General features: G+C 41.5%; 1 protein-coding gene across 4 annotated transcripts in view; it reads left to right on the top strand.

Annotated features, from left to right (window-relative positions):
- Positions 1-21,883, top strand: part of CD59 (CD59 molecule) — a 31,248-nt gene that overhangs the window by 3,511 nt on the left and 5,854 nt on the right. For 2 of the 4 annotated variants that reach the window (XM_009460159.5, XM_054661179.2), the window contains 3 exons: positions 1,528-1,572; positions 10,552-10,636; positions 15,545-15,646. In XM_009460159.5, the coding sequence (XP_009458434.1) occupies positions 10,570-10,636; positions 15,545-15,646 (169 nt within the window). In that variant the 5' untranslated portion in view covers positions 1,528-1,572; positions 10,552-10,569. 4 annotated transcript variants of the gene reach the window in all.

Raw genomic sequence — 21,883 nt, 5'->3', positions numbered from 1 at the left:
TGCCTCTTTTTCTGTTGTCGGTCATGTGTCTTTGACAGACTCTGCTACCTTCTTCCTCTTTCAATGACCCCTGGGATTACATTGGGCCCATTGAATAATCCAAAATAATCTCCTTAATCTCATCTACAAAGTCACTTGCCATGCAAGGTCGCCTGTTTTCACAGGTTCCTGGAGTTAGGATACGGACATTTTTGGGGAAGAGAGGCATTATTCTACCTACCACATAAGTTAGTTGCATAAATTAGTTCTCTTCCTCCATCTTGTTTCCTCCCCCTGTAATTGGAGGCAAAGGTTCAGTTTACCTTATGGTATTATTGTGAGGATTAACTCCAGTTACTATGTCAAGAGCATCTATCTTATATCTTAGCAACTGGCCCTTGATATTTGCTCACCAATGGAAGTTAACACAGGAACAAGGTGTATTAGTCCATTCTCACACTGCTATAAAGAAGTACCTGAGACTGGGTAATTTATAAAGAAAAGAGGTTTAATTGGCTCACAGTTCTTTGGGCTGTATAGGCTTCTGCTTCTGGGAAGGCCTTAGGAAACTTAGAATCATGGTGGAGAAGGGGAAGCAAGCACGCCTTACTTGGCGGGAGCAGGAGGAAGACGGCAAAGTGGGAAGTGCTACACACTTTCAAACAACCAGATTTCCTAAGCTCTGCCACAAGACAGCACTAGGGGGATGGTGCTAAACTGTTAGAAACCACCCCATAATCCAGTCACCTCCCACCAGGTCCCTCCTCCGACACTGGGGATTAAAATTCAACATGAGATTTTGGAGGTGTATTAGTCCATTTTCATGCTGCTGATAAAGACATACCGAAGACTGGGTAATTTGTAAAGAAATAGAGGTTTAATGGACTCACAGTTCCACGTGGCTAGGGATGCCTCACAATCATGGCAGAGGGTGAAAGGCACGTCTTACTGGCAGCAGACAAGACAGAAATATGAGAGCCAAGTGAAAGGGGAAACCCCTTATAAAACCATCAGCTCTTGTGTGACTTATTCACTACCGCAAGAACAGTATGGGGGAAACCGTCCCCAGTGATTCAATTATCTCCCACCAGGTCCCTCCCACAACACGTGGGAATTATGGGAGTTACAATTCAAAATGAGATTTGGGTGGGAACACAACCAAACCATATCACAAGGTCTTGCCTAATGGCTTGCATTCAATGTTATAATCATATGGGCCCTTAAAAGTAGAAGCGGCTCCTAAATATTTAAGAACTGACAGCTTCTTTTATAACCCTGTTGGAAGAAACATTTCCAACCCAATCTAAAGTAACCTGGCCCTTATGGCAGGTCACCCTCTAATCCAGTGGTTCTTAGTGTGATCCCTGAACCAGCAGAAACGCAGCACCTGAGTGCAGGCTCAAAATGCACATTCTTGTACACTAGCCCACCTGAATTAAAACCTCTAGGGCTGGAGTCTAATCATCTACTTAAGAGCCTTCCAGGTGATTCTGATGCTCCCTAAAGTTTGAGAACCACTGTTATGACCCTCTTTTATTTTTGTCCTAGTCTTTAGCACCAGTTGGTGTAGGAGTTGAGACCTACTTCACAGTAGTAAGTATACTGATGAGTGAATTCCTTAAATGTTATTAAATAATTATTTGATGTGTTAAATGTTTTATGTTCAATTTCTTTGGATTGCATATATATATGTGCATATATATGTGTATTTGTGTGTGTATATATAATATAATGTATGTGTATATGTGTTTTTACGTATATATGTAATATATATTATATATGTTTATATACACTTGACCCTAAAACAATGCAGGGTTAGGGACACTGACCACCTACACGGTTGAAGATTCAAGTTTAACTTTTGACTCCCCCAAAACTTAATTACTAATAGCCTACTGTTGACCAGAAACTTTACCGATAACATAAACAGTTGATTAACACACATTTGGTGTGTTGTATATATTGCCTACTGTATTCTTATGATAAAGTAAGCTAGAGAAAAGAAAATGTTACTTAGAAAATCATAAGGAAGAGAAAATCCATTACAGTTCTGTACTATAGTTATTGATACCATCAGTTTATGTCGTCTGTTTACAAGATGAATTACTTGTCTGAAATGGCAGGCGGCCACAACTGCAGACCTCAATCTGTAGTACATATCAAGTAGTTCAACTGTTTTTTGGTAACATCATGACTTTTTTCTGCTTCTTGGGAGCGTGGCCAGCATCACTTGTGGCACCCTGTAAGGGTCTCATGTGTCATTCAAATTTTACACTATTGCGCTTAACACGATAAAGAAAATACTCAAGAACTGCAAGAGATCACCTTTTACTGTGATATGCAATTTCTTAAAGAGGCAAACAGCTCACAGATAATTAGCATCACATGATACTAATCATATCCCTGCTGATAAGTAGATCCTTGCAACACTTGAGCTCACTGCAATAGCAACAGGAGGTGGCTATAGCATTATTAACAGTATATACTATAGTTGATTTTATGCAGTATGATTTAATACTGCATCTTTACATTTGTTTACATTTCTCTTTACTTTGGTGCCATGTCTGGTCTGTGTTTGTGTGTGTAAGTTTTAATAATCTATTTTTTTGAGACAGGGTCTTACTCTGTCGCCCAGGTGGGAGTGCAGTGGTGTGTCTCGGCCCACTGCAGCCTCAACCTCCCAGGCTCAAGCAATCCTTCCACCTCAGCCTCCTGAGTAGTTGGAACTACAGGCACACGCCACCACACCTGGCTATTTTTTTTTTTGTAGAGATGGGGTTTTGCCAGTCTCGTCTCAAACTCTTGGCTCAAGCAATCCACCCACCTCGGCCCCTCAAAGTGCTGAAATTACAGGCAAGATCCACCATGCCTGGCTGACACATTTTAACTTTATAATAGATTTGTGTATGTTTTTGGGTAGTGATAAAATAGACTAGTATCTATATACATTTTATACATTCATGACATACCTAAATTTTTCTTAATTTTAAAAAATATTTCTAGGCTATGCAGTTTATCTAAAGTTTTTTCAATTGCAAATCTCCAAAATATTTTCCAATATATTTTCAGAAAAAAAATTGCATATAAATGGACCCCTGCAGTTCAAACCTGTGTTATTCAAGGGTCAAATGTGTGTGGGTGTATATATATATTTAATTGATATTTGGGGGGCCGGTTGGGGTTTTGGATGGACAGTAACACGTTTTCCTACTTAAAATAGTGGAAATAGACTCATTACATTTTCTACCCAAATACCCAGAACATTTGCTATCTAAAATATTTTCAGGAACTTGATAAGAAGTGCCTGTATTTTTTTTTTCTCGGAGATATGGAGTTTAAGCTCTTTTTTAAAAATTATACTTTACGTTCTGGGGTACATGTGCACAACGTGCAGGTTTGTTACATAGGTATACATGTGCCATGTTGGTGTGCTGCACCCATCAACTTGTCGTTTACATTAGGTATTTCTCCTAATGCTATCCCTCCCCCACCCCCCAACTCCCGACAGGCCCCGGTGTCTGATGTTCCCCTCCCTGTGTCCATGTGTTCTCATTGTTTAACTCCCACTGACAAGTGAGAACATGTGGTGTTTGGTTTTCTCTTCTTGTGTTACTTTGCTGAGAATGATGGTTTCCAGTTTCATCCATGTCCCTGCAAAGGACATGAACTCATCCTTTTTCCTGCAAAGAACTATAACTCATAGTATTCCATGGTGTATATGTGCCACATTTTCTTTATCCAGTCTATCATTGATGGGCATTTGGGTTGGTTCCAAGAATTTGCTATTGTGAACAGTGCCGCAATAAACATACGTGTGCATGTGTCTTTATAGTAGAATGATTTATAATCCTTTGGATATATACCCAGTAATGGGATTGCTGGGTCAAATGTTCTAGATCCTTGAGGAGTCACCATACCGTCTTCCACAATGGTTGAACTAATTTACACTCCCACCAACAGTGTAAAAGCATTCCTGTTTCTCCACATCCTCTCCAGCATCTGTTGTTTCCTGACTTTTTAATGATCGCCATTCTAACTGGCGTGAGATGGTATCTCATTGTGGTTTTGATTTGCATTTCTCTAATGACCAGTGATGGTGAGCATTTTTTCATAAGTTTGTTGGCTGCATAAATGTCTTCTTTTGAGAAGTGTCTGTTTATATCCTTCACCCACTTTTTGATGGAGTTGTTTGTTTTTTCTTGTAAATTTGTTTATTTGTAGATTCTGGATATTAGCCCTTTGTCAGATGGATAGATTGCAAACATTTTCTCCCATTCTTTAGGTTGCCTTTTCACTCTGCTGACAGTTTCTTTTGCTGTGCAGAAGCTCTTTAGTTTAATTAGATCCCATTTGTCTATTTTGGCTTTTGTTGCCATTGCTTTTGGTGTTTTAGTCATGAAGTCTTTGTCCATGCCTATGTCCTGAATGGTATTGCCTAGGTTTTCTTCTAGGGTTTTTATGGTTTTAGGTCTTACATTTAAGTCTTTAATCCATCTTAAGTTAACTTTTGTGTAAGGTGTAAGGAAAGGATCCAGTTTCAGCTTTCTGCATATGGCTAGCCAGTTTTCTCAGAACCATTTATTAAATAGGGAATCCTTTCCCTGTAGCTTGTTTTTGTCAGGTTTGTCAAAGATCAGATGGTTGCAGATGTGTGGTGTTATTTCTGAGGCCTTTGTTCTGTTCCATTGGTCTATATATCTGTTTTGGTACCAGTACCATGCTGTTTTGGTTACTGTAGCCTTGTAGTATAGTTTGAAGTCAGGTAGCGTGATGCCTCCAGCTTTGTTCTTTTGGCTTAGGATTGTCTTGGCTATGCGGGCTCTTTTTTGGTTCCATATGAACTTTAAAGTAGTTTTTTCCAATTCTGTGAAGAAAGTCAGTGGTAGCTTGATGGGAATAGCATTGAATCTATAAACTACTTTGGGCAGTGTGGCCATTTTCATGATATTGATTCTTCCTATCCATGAACATGGAATCTTCTTCCATTTGTTTATGTCCTCTTTTATTTCCTTGAGCAGTGGTTTGTAGTTCTCCCTGAAGAGGTCCTTCACATCCCTTGTGAGTTAGATTCCTAGGTATTTTATTCTTTTTATAGCAATTGTGAATGGGAGTTCACTCATGATTTGGCTCTCTGTTTGTCTGTTATTGGTGTATAGGAATGCTTGTGATTTTTGCACACTGATTTTGTATCCTGAGACTTTGCTGAAGTTGCTTATCAGCTGAAGGAGATTTTGTGCTGAGACGATGGGATTTTCTAAATACACAATCATGTCATCTGCAAACAGACAATTTGACTTCCTTTTTTCCTAATTGAATACCCTTTATTTCTTTCTGTTGCCTAATTGCCCTGGCCAGAACTTCCAATACTGTGTTGAATAGGAGTGGTGAGAGAGGGCATCCTTGTCTTGTGCCAGTTTTCAAGGGGAATGCTTCCAGTTTTTGCCCATTCAGTATGATATTGGCTGTGGGTTTGTCATAAATAGCTCTTATTATTTTGAGATACATTCCATCAATATCTAGTTTATTGAGAGTTTTTAGCATGAAGGGCTGTTGAATTTTGTCGAAGGCCTTTTCTGTGTCTATTGAGATAACCATGTGGTTTTTGTCGTTGGTTCTGTTTATGTGATGGATTATGTTTATTGATTTGCATATGTTGAACCAGCCTTGCATCCCAGGGATGAAGCCGACTTGATTGTGGTGAATGAGCTTTTTGATGTGCTGCTGGATTCAGTTTGCCAGTATTTTATTGAGGATTTTCACATAGATGTTCATCAGGGATATTGGCCTAAAATTTTGTTGTTGTTGTTGTGTCTCTGCCAGGTTTCGGTGTCAAGATGATGCTGGCCTCATAAAATGAGTTAGGGAGGATTCCCTCTTTTTCTATTGATTGGAATAGTTTCAGAAGGAATGGTACCAGCTCCTCTTTGTACCTCTGGTAGAATTCAGCTATTAATCCATCTGGTCCTGGACTTTTTTTGGTTGGTAGGCTATTAATTATTGCCTTAATTTCAGAACCTGTTATTGGTCTGTTCAGAGATTCGACTTCTTCCTGGTTTAGTCTTGGGAGGGTGTATGTGGCCAGGAATTTATCCATTTCTTCTAGATTTTCTAGTTTATTTGCATAGAAGTGTTTACAGTATTCTCTGATGGTAGTTTGTATTTCTGTGGGATTGGTAGTGATATCCCCTTTATCATTTTTTATTGCGTCTATTTGATTCTTCTCTCTTTCCTTCTTTATTAGTCTGGTTAACAGTCTATTCTGTTGATCTTTTCAAAAAACCAGCTCCTGGATTCATTGATTTTTTGAAGGGTTTTTTGTGTCTCTATCTCCTTCACATCTGCTCTGATCTTAGTTATTTCTTGTCGTCTGTTAGCTTTTGAATTCGTTTGCTCTTGCTTCTCTAGTTCTTTTAATTGTGATGTTAGGGTGTCAATTTTAGATCTTTCCTGCTTTCTCTTGTGGGCATTTAGTGCTATAAATTTCCCTCTAAACACTGCTTTAAATGTGTCCCAGAGATTCTGGTACGTCGTGTCTTTGTTCTCATTGGTTTCAAAGAACATCTTTATGTCTGCCTTCATTTCGTTATTTACCCAGTAATTCAGGAGCAGGTTGTTCAGTTTCCATGGAGTTGTGCGGTTTTGAGTGGGTTTCTTAATCCTGAGTTCTAATTTGATTGCACTGTGTTCTGAGAGACAGTTTGTTGTGATTTCTGTTCTTTTACATTTGCTGAGGAGTGTTTTACTTCCAATTATGTGGTCAATTTTAGAATAATTACCATGCGGTGCTAAGAAGAATGTATATTCTGTTGATTTGGGATGGAGAGTTCTGTAGATGTCTGTTAGGTCCACTTGGTCCAGAGCTGAGTTCAAGTCCTGGATATCCTTGTTAATTTCCTGTCTTTTGATCTGTCTAATATTGACAGTGGGGTGTTAAAGTCTCCCACTATTATTGTGTGGAAATCTAAGTCTCTTTGTAGGTCTCTAAGAACTTGCTTTATGCGTCTAGGTGCTCCTGTGTTGGGTGCATATATATTTAGGATAGTTAGCTCTTCTTGTTGCATTGATCTCCTTACCATTATGTAATGCCCTTCTTTATCTCTTTTGATCTTTGTTGGTTTAAAGTCTTTTATCAGAGACTAGGATTGCAACCCCTGCTTTTTTTGCTTTCCATTTGCTTGGCAGATCTTAATTCATCGTGAGTAGCCTTCCACGCCCATTACTTTTCCTGGCTATGCAGTTCCCCACCATGGAAGTGTACCATAGTATACTCATTTCCTTATTGTTGGATGTGTGTATCACTAAATTTTTGCTATTTTAAAGAATGTTTGTATGCCCTTGACTATTTCTTATTCCTGTGATGAAAGGCCTACTTGGAGCTCCCATTACGGAAATGACTTTAGAGTCAACTTACGCACCACCCAGGAAAGCCTGCCGTTCCTTCATCATGGGGGAAGACTTGTTGCTACATATCTTCTTTGTGGGATTTTTCAGTTGTGCATTCTTTAGAATGATTAAAAATCATTCAGAACAATAGCAGTATTATTAGAACAGTCGTTAGGGACAAACCCACCGTTATTAATGAATCCTGAAATGTTTGGAAAGGAGTTGAGTGTTGATGCTTTCTGAGTGTATCTTGCATTTAAGTGCTTGGTTTGGGTGGAATGGCAACACTTTTGGTTCATTTACCATCTTATCTACACTTAACTTATGGGCATCTTCTTTTTTTTTTTTTTCCTTAAAATGGAGGGTGTTTTAGTCTAGGGAGTAGTTTTACCAAAAGATAGATGATCTATGACTACTAGAAAAGGAACATTGTCATGTGTGAATTTTCCTGATGTTTCTGATTGTAAAAGTAATACTTGGTTAATTATAGAATATTTGGGGAAAGGATGGCAAAAAGTAAAGGATCAGGAAGAAAAATAAAAAGCCATAAATGATCTTGCTTAGTGTTAGTTACCATCTACATTGTAGGGCATTTATAAAATAGCCTTAAAACAATCAGCTGTTTCTTTTTCTGCCTCCCGCCCTCCTCTGCCCCCCATACACATACACACACTCCATATGAACGTTTTGCTCTTGGAAATTCATATTTTGGCAGTGGTTCATAAAGGCCTGGTCTTATTTTGATCGAACAGCCCGACCTTGGCATCTACACATAGCTACTTCCTTTCTCTGCTGTCTTGGCTTCCCCTGCAGCATGTCATGGGATCAGCTATAGCAACAACCAGCCAGTCATGTGGAACTTAGGCTAAGACTTGACACTCCCCAACCATCCCAGAAAACTTAGGGCTTCCTTAGGTTTGATGCCTGAGGTCTCCCCTGCTCATTCAACCCAGGGTGTTTCTCTGGCTTCCTCACCTCACATCACCCTCTGTCTGCCTTCCCACCGTTCACCCCCCAACACTCCCTCCCCACGCAATTTCTTCCTCAAGTAACCTCATTACTCCTGAGTAGCACTAACAGTGGCCACAGCTTTTTGAGTGCCATCTTTGGCCAGGCATTGTGCTATGCAGTACACGTAACTATCTCCATGCTTACTAGCCAAAGCGTGATCAGAGGTTAACACATAGCAAAGAGGTGACAGAGCCAGAACTATCTGGCCTTGTTCAGAGGCCTCCAGATTGGACTGGAATGCCTGTGCTATGAACACTTTCATTTTGTTCTTCCTGCTTTCTTAGCAGGCCACTTCTTTCTAAGGTACTTCAAAGAACAGCTCCCCATCAGGGACCCTGTGTGTTGTGGCAGTGTGATTTATGTCAAGGACCATTCCAAGGGAAGTGTCCTGAACCGGCAGCTCCTGCTAGCCTGACACCTTTCCAGTGCCTAACCCGAGTCAGGAGATTCCTTCCTTCCTCCTTCCATGGGGATGCCTGACATTGTAGCTACATTGGGTTTTTGTTTGTTTGTTTGGAGAGAGGGTCTTGCTGTGTCACCCAGGCTGGAGTGCAGCGGCACAGTCACAGCTCACTGTAGCCTTTACCTCCTGGGCTCAAGCGATCCTCCCACCTCAGCCTCCCAAGTAACTGGGACTACAGTTATGTGCCACCACACCAGTCTAATTTTTTTTAATGTTTTTATTTTTGTAGAGACAGGGTCTCACTATAATACCCAGGCTCCGATCATGCTACGCTTAACTTTTAGGAAGTGTCTGGAGCTCTCTGTTCGGGGACCTCAGACCAATACCTTCCTCTCACTGCTCACTTGTAGCAGTTCCTTGTATACTGGAGCCCTGTCTAACCTGAGTCTATAAATCACCCTTTCTACTCAGAAACCGCTGAAAATGGGGAACCAAGCAAGCCGCTGGCATGTGCTGGAGCCCAGGTCTCCTGGGAAGGTCCACATGGGGGATGGTGTCCCGTAGCAGGCTGTAGGTTTCAGAGCCCAGCGGGTGGTGGGGAGCCCTCAATTTGTAAGGAAAGGCCAGATGACAATTGTCTTTCTTCCTGGTTCCTCACATATCATAAAACCACCTCTTTCTCATCTCCACCACCCCCATCTCCAGGCTTGACTCACTGATTGTTTTCTTTTTTGGACAATGTCAGACCCTGCCCTTTTCCTGGAACTTCTCAGTCCTCCACTGGCCTGCGTCAGCAAATTCCTAAGTAGCAGATGACCTTCAAGATGTGTGGTGATTCCACAGAACTTGGAAGGAAGGGACAGGAATGATTGTCAGGATTGTCAGTTCCCCAGGGAACTCTGCATTTCTGACTTAGGGAGGGTAGATGACTCACCCTTCCAAGAACTCATCTGTCTGTCCGGGCCTGTGGGGCTCTGGAGAATAGAATATGGAGTACCCTGGTTTACAGGCACTGCCACCTCCTTATTTCAGGATGGGTTCAGGGATATAGGGTTGGAGTTGGGAGATTTCTTAGTTCTGCTATGGATGCTTTGTACTTAGGCAAGTTCAAAACCTCCCCAAGCTTTGGCTTCTTTACTGGGTAAAGTAGGGTTAGAGGCATTTCAGGCTTCCCTTCTTCTCACCTGATGCTATCACTACATATCTAGGCATTCACGTAATGGAAACTTACAAAATTGCTCAATACCTCTCTTCATGTCCCCAAAGAGAGCAAGCAAGTGTCCCCATTATACTTCTTACAGTGAGGAGCCAGAGCTTCCAGGTATGCTAAGCCATTGCTCCCTGTTCCACTGCTGAATGCATGCTGGTGCCTTCCAGAGTCACCCCTTTGGTCTGATTCACTTAGTGCTGTGGCTCCGAGAAGTGGCCCACTCTTTTCAGCCAGCAGCTTGGGGTGGGGCCAGTAGAGTGGGAACCACAGTGGCTATATGAGTCAATTTGCTCATATTGTCATTTGACTCACTGACCCTGATGGGGAAGATAGTGTTATTCCCACAGTGTGGTAGTACACACTGGGGCTTATAGGGACTGAGCCTACTCAAGGGCATATGGTGCTGTGGGTCAGAGCTGGGGCATGGCCCAGGAATTCAGTGTGCCTTGACTCCCCCTGTAAATGTTCCTCTCAGAAGCCTCCTTGGCCTTCCAGCCCTTGGTTTTTGAGACAACCAGCAGTCATTTGTTGGTTCCTGACATTCCTTCCTGTCCCTTCCTTCCAGGTTCTGTGGACAATCACAATGGGAATCCAAGGAGGGTCTGTCCTGTTCGGGCTGCTGCTCGTCCTGGCTGTCTTCTGCCATTCAGGTGAGTGCTCCAGTCTCAGGACATGGATCTAGGCTGCCTTGGCCATGAACTCCCTTCTTAAGCCTCAGTTTCAGCCCCAGCTGCTCCTCCAGGCCTGGCTTTGGTTCTTTTGCCTTCCAGTGTTACAGGTCTGGGGTTGTATGACAGCTCCTTCCTATGTTATGACCTTGTCCTCAGTGGGGCATCTTCCTGAGTTACAGCCCGTCCTGAGTTACAGCGTGGCTTTTGGCAGGGGTGGGTCAACACTCGGCGGCTGAAGTTTCACTCCTGTCACCATAAGCTGCTTGGGGACACCAATGGATACCATTCTTAGAGTGCTGTGCAAGTCCCTTTGGGGTCCACTCTGCTTAGAGCCATCTGAGCTCAGTCCTTCTGCTCTGAGGTTCCTCCTATGTTTTAATGATGATGATGGTCATAGTGACAGCAGCAGCAGCTAACTAACCCTGAAGCATTTATGTGCCAGTCACTACTCTAAGCATTTTACGTGTATTTGCTTATTTAATCCTCATGCCAACCTGATGGAGTTGGTGGTATTTTTATCCTTGTTTTACAAGCAACAAGATTGAGGCCTCCCCAAAATTAATAACTTGTCAAATAACACACAGAAGTGGTACACGGGAATGTGAACACATAGTCTGGCAACAGAGTCCCTGCTCTTCCCTCCTGCTCCAGGCCATCTGTCACTGGGCCACCCCCTCTCCTCAGCCACCCCTCCCCTGGTTGCTGGAGGAAATTGTGTGCTTCTGAGTCAACTTCTATAACAGTGGAAACACACATGCTTCATTGTAAAGATCAAATGTGGTTGTCTGCCTGTGTCATGTTGGTATAATATCTTGGCCACTGCTGGTTTTTTGTTTTTTATAAATATGGTTGGTGGGGGGAGCAGAAAAGAAAGTGGCAATACAATGAGCAATTTAAAAAAAGATTTCCACACCACTGTAGCATGTCTTAGAATATTAACAGCAACCATATATTGACTGTTTATTGTTTACTGGGGACTATGCCAGAGCCTGTCTCATTTAAATCCGTCCAGCCATCCCGGGAGGTCGGTACTGTTACCTCCCATATTACAGCTGAGGAAATGAAGGCAAAGTAGTAACTTGCGCCAGGACACACTTTAATATGTTCTCCCTTTCTGAGCAGAAAGAGAAGTCATGGCACCCCTTCTTCCCCACCTTCCATGATTCTAGCCAGGGTGCACTGTAATGTGGTTCACCTGTGTTATAACACTATATTTTTTCTATAATTTTTTTTATTCATTTTTCTTGGTTCCTTCTTTTTTTCTGTCTCTGCTGCTTAAGTTGGAATATTTTCTAGAATTTTAATAGCCCAGTGACATCCTACTTCCAGCAGTCTGCATTTGTTTATGGAGCAAGCTTGGGACCATCAGCTCCTCTGTGACAAGTCTTGGGGTGCACTTCAGCCCTTTCTCAGAGAATTGAGATGTGAAGCTCACATGCCCACAGATGAGAGGCCTTCTTTGCTGCTGCCCAAAGGGGTCTCAGGACCCTGCAGGGGAACTTTCCTCTGAGCTCTGCCTCTTATGGCCCAGGGGAAATCTCGTCTACCCTGGCTTAGTGGCTAAAATATCAAACCATTGTCCACTGACCTATTGCTTGTTTTTTTTGTTTGTTTTTTTCAGGGGGATGGAGTCTCACTCTGTCGCCCAGGCTGGAGCGCAGTGGCGCGATCTCGGCTCACTGCAACCTCCGTGTCCCAGGTTCCAGCGATTCTCCTGCCTCAGTCTTCTGAGTAGCTAGGATTACAGGAGCATGCCACTATGCCTGGCTAATTTTTGTATTTTTTTTTTATTTACTTTTTAATTTTTGTATTTTTAGTAGAGGCGGGCTTTCACCATGTTGGCCAGGCTGGTCTGGGATTCCTGACCTCAAATGATCCACCTACCTCAGTCTGCCAAAGTGTTGGGATTACAGGCGTGAGCCATTGCACCTGGCCCTGTTGCTTGTTTTTGACCTCAGTTTCCACCATAATCTAGAGTTTCCTTCTCTTCCCATTCAGGTCAATTAGAAGAACATCATGGTTAACCAAGCTTGGATTTTAGAACTGACAGCCTGAGTTTGAGCTCAGCTCGGTCACTTAGTAGCTGTGTGGCTTTGAACAATTTAGTTAACATCTTAGTCTTAGTTTTCTCTTGCAAGGTGGGGATGAAGATAATTGAGCCTAGTTCTCTTAACAATCCTATGAAGAGCTTAGCACATCGATGCACATATATTTGAACACTGAATGAACATGTTTGCCATGAATATTTTTGCCCACAGACGTTCCAACCATGGGTTTTAGCCTTTCCTTCTAAAGGTTTCTTAAGAGGCCAAATGAGCCCGGGATCTAGCCAGCACAAAAATCCATGTCTACAGGTAACCTTTTAAAATGGCCCTCAAACATGGCCAGTCTCAAGAACAACACCCTTCATCTTAGACTCTTTTCATTTCATGCGTGTGAATACATGTCTGGCACAAGGAAGGGACCAAAGAAAATTTGCATCTTTGCGCCTTCTCCTTGTGGCTTCCCTCTCACACGGGCATGACAGCCACAGGCTGACAGTGGGGGAGAACAAACAAAGCTTGGTGGATGGGGCCCTGCCCACAGGCCCCAGGGCTGCCACCAGCTCTGCTGCTTTGTAGCCAGGTGTCCTTGTGTGAGTCACATCACCTCTCCAGACATCTGTCTTGTCATCTGCAAAAAAGTGGGGAAGGAGGAGGTTGGTTTTTATTTTATTTTATTTTATTTATTTTTTAGACATGGCCTCGCTCTGTCTCCCAGGCTGGAGTGCAGTGGTGCAAGCTTGGCTCACTGTACCCTCCACCTCCCAAGCTCAAATGATTCTCATGCCTTAGCCTCCTGAATAGCTGGGATTACAGGCATGTACCACCATGCCCAGCTAATCTTTGTATATTTTGTAGAGGCGAGGTTTCACCGTGTTGGCCAGGGTGGTCTCAAACTCCTGGCTACAAGTGATCCACCCACCTCGGCCTCCCAAAGTGCTGGGATTATAGGTGTGAGCCACCACACCTGGCCTAGTTTGTTGTTGTTGTTGTTTTTTAAAACTAATATTTCAAGGCATTAAGCCGGAACCTTCACAAGTCAGAGGATCCTCTATTGGGTAGGATTTCACACCTGTGAGGGCAGGCATGGCCATTTCAGATGCTCTAGAGAACTGGGTTCCTGTCTGTGCTTGGAAAGTGAGGACCCACCTTCCTTCCACTGGACTTTCCACTGAAAAATCTATTTCCATGGTGATAAACCTAGCCTTCAGCCTTAGAACTAGAAGTCAGCTGTTGGGCTCTAAAACCCACACTTGGTTTAACCATGACATTCTTTTGTGAGATTTTACATGTTTCATCTTTGAAAATGTCTTTTCACAGAGGTAGGTACTGCCAAATACTGATTACATGGTAGAAGTCATATGGCATGAAGATAGTTTATCTCTGATGATGGAAATGGGGGTATCCATACAAACCAGGAAGATTTCCTTCCAACTCTTGCTTCCTCATTCTCTCCCCATCACACGTGTGGACTGTAACTCATCTTTTTCTTGTCACTGTTGTTACAAAAATGGAGAAGGAAAAATAACCCAGCAAAAACTGACAGCTAGCAAGGATGAGTCCTAAGAATTGACTGGGAGCAATAATTGTTTTTCAAACTAGGGAACTGGAGGCAATTTGCTTCTGATGTAAGATGACCCTCACGTTGTGTCTGCTGGTACCCAGCTGTCCTATGCCCATGGGTTTAAGTGCACAGCTGTTGTCTTGTCTTTGACAGTGTGTACTCCTGGCATTTGGTCAGTCCCTTAGAAGGGGGTAGTTCAGTAACGATACCCTATCCCAGAGGTTATCAAATTTTTTCTGTACAGGACCAGATAGCAATTTTTTTTTTTAAACAGTTTCGCTCTGTCACCCAAGCTGGAGTGCAGTGGTACAATCTTGGCTCACTGCAACCTCTGCCTCCTGGGTTCAAGCGATTCTCCTGCCTCAGCCTCCCAAGTAGCTGGGATTATAGGTGTGCACCACCATGCCTGGCTAATTTTTGTATTTTTAGTAGAGATGGGGTTTCGCTATGTTGGCCAGGCTGGTGTCTAAACTCCTGACCTCAGGTGATCCACCCTCCTCGGCTTCCCTAAGTGCTGGGATTACAGGCGTGAGCCACTGCGCCTGGCCCAGATAGTAAATATTTTAAGCTTTGCAGGCCAAGAGGCAAAATCAAGGGTATTGTGAGACTTACCTCAATAATAAGAGAAGAAACAAAATTTCCACAGATTTTTTTATTGACAAAATTCACAACATAATTATTGAGTCCAGCATAATAATACACATCTACTAATGAGGGGAATAGAATTCTTTTTAGGGGGATAACCATTTGCTTAATTGGGGTTCAAAATTAGTGTTCCCTCGCATCAAATCAATTGTGATGTTCATCTATTAATACTAATCTGTGATGACATTTTACATATTTCATTTTGAAAATGTATTTTCATGCAGATAGGTATTGCCAGACACTGATCATCAGCCCACGAGGATGTGATTTAATTGGGCATATTCATCGCTTGGAAGACACTTACAGAATTCTGTTTGTTTCTCGGTAATTTCTTCTTAACACATCATTACATTGCAGACTAATCTCCTTCCAGTTGCAGGTTAGGAGGAAGCTTCTCAATTGCACAGTTAGATGGATTTTCAAATGTGGATGTTTCCTTTGTGCTTGCATCAGGGTCCAAAAAATGTTGCTGGAACTGTAGTTTGAATTTGGAAAGATATAACTGCTATACATTTGTGCGGGAGTGGAAGTATACCACAAGTTGCTGACTTTGGGCCCATATTAATGGAGATGGTGGGCTGCCAGGGGACAAGTCAGTGCTGCTTTAAGAGATCCTGATTTTCTTCCTGATTCTAGGTCATAGCCTGCAGTGCTACAACTGTCCTAACCCAACTGCTGACTGCAAAACAGCCGTCAATTGTTCATCTGATTTTGATGCGTGTCTCATTACCAAAGCTGGTAAGAGCCTCCCCTGTCTGTCTCCTAAATGTAATGGGGTAATAAGTGCCTGGGAAAAAAACTGTGCCACTGTAATCCTCATTAGGCTTGCATCAAGTAATAGCTACCATTTATTAGCATCAGGTGTGTATTGGGCTAAGCACTTTCTTCATACATTTTAAATTTAATGTTTTGCACTTACTTCTAAGGGTGATCTTTTATTTCCATTTGATAAATGTGGAAATGGAGGCTCAGATTAAGCAAGAAATTATGGTTAAGTAACCGACTCAGGAATTGAACATGGAAGTCCATCTGATTCCAAAGCTTGTGCTCTTTCACAGCAGCCCTGTGCTGCCTCCCAGACCTTGGAGAACCTACTGTGTGCCCAGCATAGGGTTAGGAGCTAGGGATGCAAAGATAAAGAAAGGACACATACAATTAAAATTATGACAAAGGCCTGTTTGGCTGTCCTAAATGTCATTATATATGCCTCTGTCTCATTCCATGGGGTATCTGGTATATTCAGAGTCCTGAGGAGACTCAAGCTGAGCTCAAAGGACAAGTAGGAGGTAAGAGGGCTAAGAAGGGAAGGGTGTGCCTGGGAGGGGCAACAGCAGGTGCCAGGGCTCGGTAGCCTCAGAGCAAGGTGCTCATGAATGTGGGAGTGGGCAATGCTAACATGCACAAGTCCTGTCCAGTCTGCATTTTCCAAATTTGTTAGACTACAGAATATTCACCTCCATCAACCCTGTTAAAATAGAGTTTAGGAAGTGGTAGACAGAGGAAAGAAACCAGCAAACACATGCCCTCTGTTCTTGCTGGGGTATGGTTCTGGATAGAGTCGATGTGTGCAAATGATGCCAGCGAGGAATGGCAGTTTCAGAATGTTCTTAGTGTGCAAGGTAAAACCCTCAGGCTTAGATTTCTAAGAGATTAATAATAAAAACACTCCACAAGGTTATTTGTACTCTTAGGCCTTCTACACCAGCTCCCCCCAGTGTCAACATCAAGAAATGGTGAACATGTCAGGTAAACTCAGAAAAGTCTTGGGACACCCACATGTTCAGAAAAACCTGAGATAAAGATGATTAACTTCCCCAGAAAGGAGAAATCCCTCAATAACTAAAGACAAATTATAGTTACCCTGTCTAAAAAAACAGGGGCATCTGATAATTTTGATATATTTAGCTGGATTTGATAATTTTGATATAATTTAGCTGGATTGCAGCTAAAACTCCAAACCTTCCATTCAGAGCTCTTGATTCTGTAGGGGACCAGTCCCTCTGCCCCCACTGGAAGACCATATTCATTCACTGTTAATGTAGGAAGCGTAGTAAGGCCCCTAGAGAGAACATGGTCATTATGTACGAGCACGGAAGACTTGGCTCTTTAGCTTGATCAACTGTGTCTCTTGGACTCCTCACTACTAAGTATAATTAAACTAAGTATAGTTTCCAAATGAGACGATAAGGGCAATTACTATGTGTTGAATGAATATTACAGCAGCAATTAGAGCTCTGACTTCTGTCCTGCCACCAGCTAGCTCTCTCCACCTCTGTTTTTCATTTATGAAATGTATGTGTTGGACAGCAGAGGTAGGGAGGAGAGGAAAGGAGGTCAAAGCCAAGATCTTTTTCCAGCTCTTAAATCCCAAAATTTCTTATAAATGGTTAATGTAAACAAAAATGAGACACACCTATTAAAATGGCCAAACTCCAAAACTCTGACAACTCCAGATGCTGGTGAGGATGTGGAACAATGGGAACTTTGTTTTTTTGTTTTTTGTTTTCTTTTTTGAGACAAGGTCTTGCTCTGTCACCTAGGCTAGAGGGCAGTGGTGCAATCTTGGCTCACTGCAACCTCTGCCTCCAGGGTTCAAGTGATTCTCATGCCTCAGCCTCCTGAGTAATTGGGATTACAGGCATAAGCCACCATGCCCAGCTAATTTTTGTATTTTTAGTAGAGACAGGGTTTCACTATTTTGCCCAGGCTCATCTCAAACTCCTGGCCTCAAGTGATCTGCCTGCCTCAGCCTCCCAAAGTGCTGGGATTACAGGCCTGAGCTACCACGCCCAGTGGCAGCAGGTACTTTGATTCATTCCTAGTGGGAATGCAAACCAGTATAGCTACTGTGGATGACAGTTTGGTAGTTTCTTACAAAACTAAAATATAACACAATATATAATACTTGATATTTTGATAATTATGTACAGTATATAATATTTTATAATAAATGTGTTACTGGTTTGTGTATTTACTATATTTTTTATCATGTTAGCATGTGCTCCTTCTACTTACTAAAAAAATTAACTATAAAACAGCCTCTCGGGAGGCTGAGGCAGAAGAATTGCTTGAACCCAGGAGGCGGAGGTTGCAGTGAGCCAAGGTCGTGCCATTGCACTCTAGCCTGGGTGACAGAACAAGACTGTCTCTACAAAAGAAAAAAAAAAAAAAAAAAAAACAGCCTCAGCAGGCAGGTCCTTCAGAGGGTATTCCAGAAGAAGGCATTGCTCTCCTAGGACAGGACAGCCCCATGAGTATTCTTACCCCTAAGACCTTCCAGTGGGACAAGATGAAGAGGTGGAAAACAGTGATACTGATGATCCAGACCCTATGTAGGACTAGGCTAATGTGTGTGCTTGTGTCTTCATTTTTAACAAAAACAAGAAAAGTTTTTAAAGTAAAAATTTTTTAAAATAAAAAAGCTTATAAAATAAGAATAGAAAGAAAATATGTTTGTGCCACTGTATAACATGTTTGTGTTTTACCCTGTTTTATTACAAAGGTAAAAACATTTACAATTAAAAAATTTCTAAAGTAAAGTGGCAGTAAACTAGGGTTGATTTTTTAAAATAAGCGTAGTGTGGACTAAATGTACAATATTTAAAACATCTACAGTAGTGTACAGCAATGTCCTAGGCCTTCACATTCGCCCACCACTCATTCACTGACTTCCAGTCTCACAAGCCCCATTCACGGTAAGTGCCCTGTACAGGTGTACCATTTTTAAAATCTTTTGTATCATATTTTTACTGTACTTTTTCTATGTTTAGATATGGTCAGATACACAAATATTTACCACTGCATTACAGTTGCCTACAGTATTCAGTATAGTAACTTGCTGTACAGGTTTGTAGCCTAAGAGCAATAGGACATACCACATAGCCTGAGTGTGTACTAGGCTATTCCATGTAAGTTTGTGTAACTACACGCTATGACGTTTGCACAGCGACAGATATGATGGTGCTATACAAAGTAAGTCTAGAAGAGAGACGGGTTGGCTGCTAATTCAACCAATATTTACTGGCATCCTAGCAGTATAAACCATGGAAGTGTAAGCAAGGTTAAATGTACTTAGTCTTGAAGGAGCCTCTGATGACAGTGTCAAGTGGTCATTGCTGTAATGACGTTCTGAACAAGGGCCACATTTAAGGGTGCCTAGGACAGCTGAAGACTGTTGACTTTAGATAGACTTGAGCCAAAGTCTTCAAAAAGAGTGGGGAGGAGAAAACCTGTAACACTCCAGGGATTCTGATATAATCCACTTTTATGTGGATAATTCCGAGGCTGGCTTTGGTGAGAAGATTACCATTGTTAAGGCTGTTGTTTGAATATGATAATTCAAGTAAAGCACTTTGGTACGCTGCATGACACATAGTAAATGATTAATTGGTAGCAATTATTCATAAATTACTGTCTGTTCTCCCCAAGCTTCTAGACTTCCCTAATTAAAATTCTGGTAGCTTTAAAGCTTTTCAAGTTCCAATGCCTAATTACTGTTACAAAGCAGTAACTTGTCTGAATCACCAGCAGCCTCTAGTACAATATTAGAAGCTTCCAGTTATTTAGTTAAGACTTCAGCAACTAGAGCCATTTCTGGAATACTCTATGTGGAGTCTGCCACTTGACTAAACTTCATTAAATTCCAATCCGGATACCCATCCCCTCAGAGGAGGAGGACAGGACAGTTACGCCTGCAGTTATAAACTGAGAAGTGTTGTGTTCCAAGCTCTGCATGGAATTGGGTAAATTAGCTACAAGCCTGAAATAAGGAAGTATGCATCTGCGTTTTTTTCTTTCCAGCACAGAAGATAAGAAACCAATTTCAGGGCAAGGACAAATACCTTCTTATACCCCAGTATCTAGCACACAGGCACTCAGTTATTTTTGGAGAAGAAAATCTACCATAATACCACTCTCTCAACTAATACATTTTTCACCTAACATGCTTTTTCTGAATATTAAAAAAACTGTGATAAGATACTTGGAGTATATACTTCTGGCCTTTATTTTCCTGTGTGCCCAAGGCTATTTTTCCAAAAATGGGACCATGATGGCGTGTTTTTTGTAGAAACTTTTCCAGTATTACTGAATAATCTAATGATTTTTAAAATGAAGTTTCAAATATTTTAAAAATAAATCATCCATGTGGCAAATTAAAAAAACTCAATAGAAACATAAACGAAGTGTATTCTTCCATGATGATAACACTATTAAATTACTTGGGAATCTTTCCAGAGAAAAATAAATGCACTTACCTCAATGTATATGTGCTTTATTTCCACAAATGGGTCACATTCTATACACTGTTCTGCATCTAGGGTTTTTATTGAGATATAATTCACAGACCAGAACATTTACATTTTAAAGTGTATAATTCAGTGGCTCTTAGTATATTTACAAGGTTGTATGACTTACCGCAACTGTCTAATTCCAGGATCTTTCTGTCACCTTGAAAAGAAACCTGTCAGCAGTCAGTCCTCATTCCTACTTTCTGTCTTCATAGATTTGGCTCTCCTGGGCACTTCATATGCAAGGAATCATACAGTATTGTGGCACTTTGCGACTAGCTTTTTTTTCACTAAACATAATGTTTCCAAGGTTCACTCATGCTGTGGCATGTATCAGTACTTCATTCTGTTGTGGCCACATAGTATTCTATTGTGTGGATATACCACATTTTGTTTATCCATTCACCAGTAATGGACATATGGGTTGTTTCCACTTTTTAGCAATTTTGAATCATAGTGCCATGAACATTCATGTGGAAACTTGTGTGTGAACGTAGTTTTCAATTCAAACTACGATAAGATACTTGGAGTGTATACATCTGGCCTTTATTTTCCTGTGTGCCCAAGGCTATTTTTCCAAAAATGAGACCATGATGGCATGTCCTTGTAGAAACTTTTCCTGTATTACTGAATAATCAAATGATTTTTAAAATGAAGTTTCAAATATTTTAAAAATTGTCCATGTGGCAAATTTGAAAAACTCAATAAAAACATAAACGAAGTGTATTCTTCCATGATGATAACAGTATTAAATTACTTGGGAATCCTTCCAGAGAATGGCAGAAGTATGTACACTTGTGAGTGGAATTGCTCAGTCAAATGGATAACTCTATCTTTAACTTTTTGCAGAAATGCCAAATTTGTCCAGAGTATCTATACCATTTTACATTCCCACCAGCAATGTTTGAGGGTTCCAATTTTTTCCACTTCCTTGCAACATTTGCTATTTACCATTTTCTTTATCTTAGCCATCCTAGTGAGTATAAAATGGTATCTCACTGTGATTTTCATTTGCATGTTCCTAATGACTAATGATATCAAGCATCTTTTCATGTACTTATTGGCCATTTGAGAATCTTCTTTGGAGAAATGTTTATTCAAATCCTTTGCCCATTTTTTTTTAAAGAGGCAGGGTCTTGCTTTGTTGCCTAGGCTGGAATGCAGCAGTACAATCATAGCTCACTGCAGCCTTAAAGTCCTGAGTCCGAGTGATCCTCCTGCCTCAGCCTCCGAAGTAGCTAAGACTAAAGGCGCAACACCCTGCCTGGCTAATTTTTTTATTTTTTATTTTTGTAGAGTTGGGATATCACTATGTTGCCCAGGCTGGCCGCAGGCAATCCTCTCACTTCAGCCTCCTAAAGTGCTGGGATTACAGGTGTGAGCCATCACACTGGCCTCATTGTCCATATTTTAATTGGGTTAGTCTTTTTATTGTAGAGTTTAAGAATGTTTTCTATATCCTGGATACTATGCTCTTACATATGACTTTAAAAAAGAAATAGAGAGGGGGTCTTGCCATGTTGACCAGGCTGGTCTGAAACTTCCCGCCTCAAACAATTCTCCCATCTCGGCCTCCCAAAGTGTTGGGATTACAGGTGTGAGCCACCGCACCTGGTGGTTTACATGTGATTTGCAAACATTTTCTCCCTTTCTGTGAGTTATCTTTTTATTTTTTGACAATGTCCTT

The sequence above is a fragment of the Pan troglodytes genome, chromosome 9 (assembly GCF_028858775.2).
Source record: "Pan troglodytes isolate AG18354 chromosome 9, NHGRI_mPanTro3-v2.0_pri, whole genome shotgun sequence".
In the NCBI taxonomy this organism is placed as follows: domain Eukaryota; kingdom Metazoa; phylum Chordata; class Mammalia; order Primates; family Hominidae; genus Pan; species Pan troglodytes.
The sequence above is the reverse complement of the archived record's forward strand: the minus strand, read 5'-3'. Positions and strand labels throughout refer to the sequence as shown.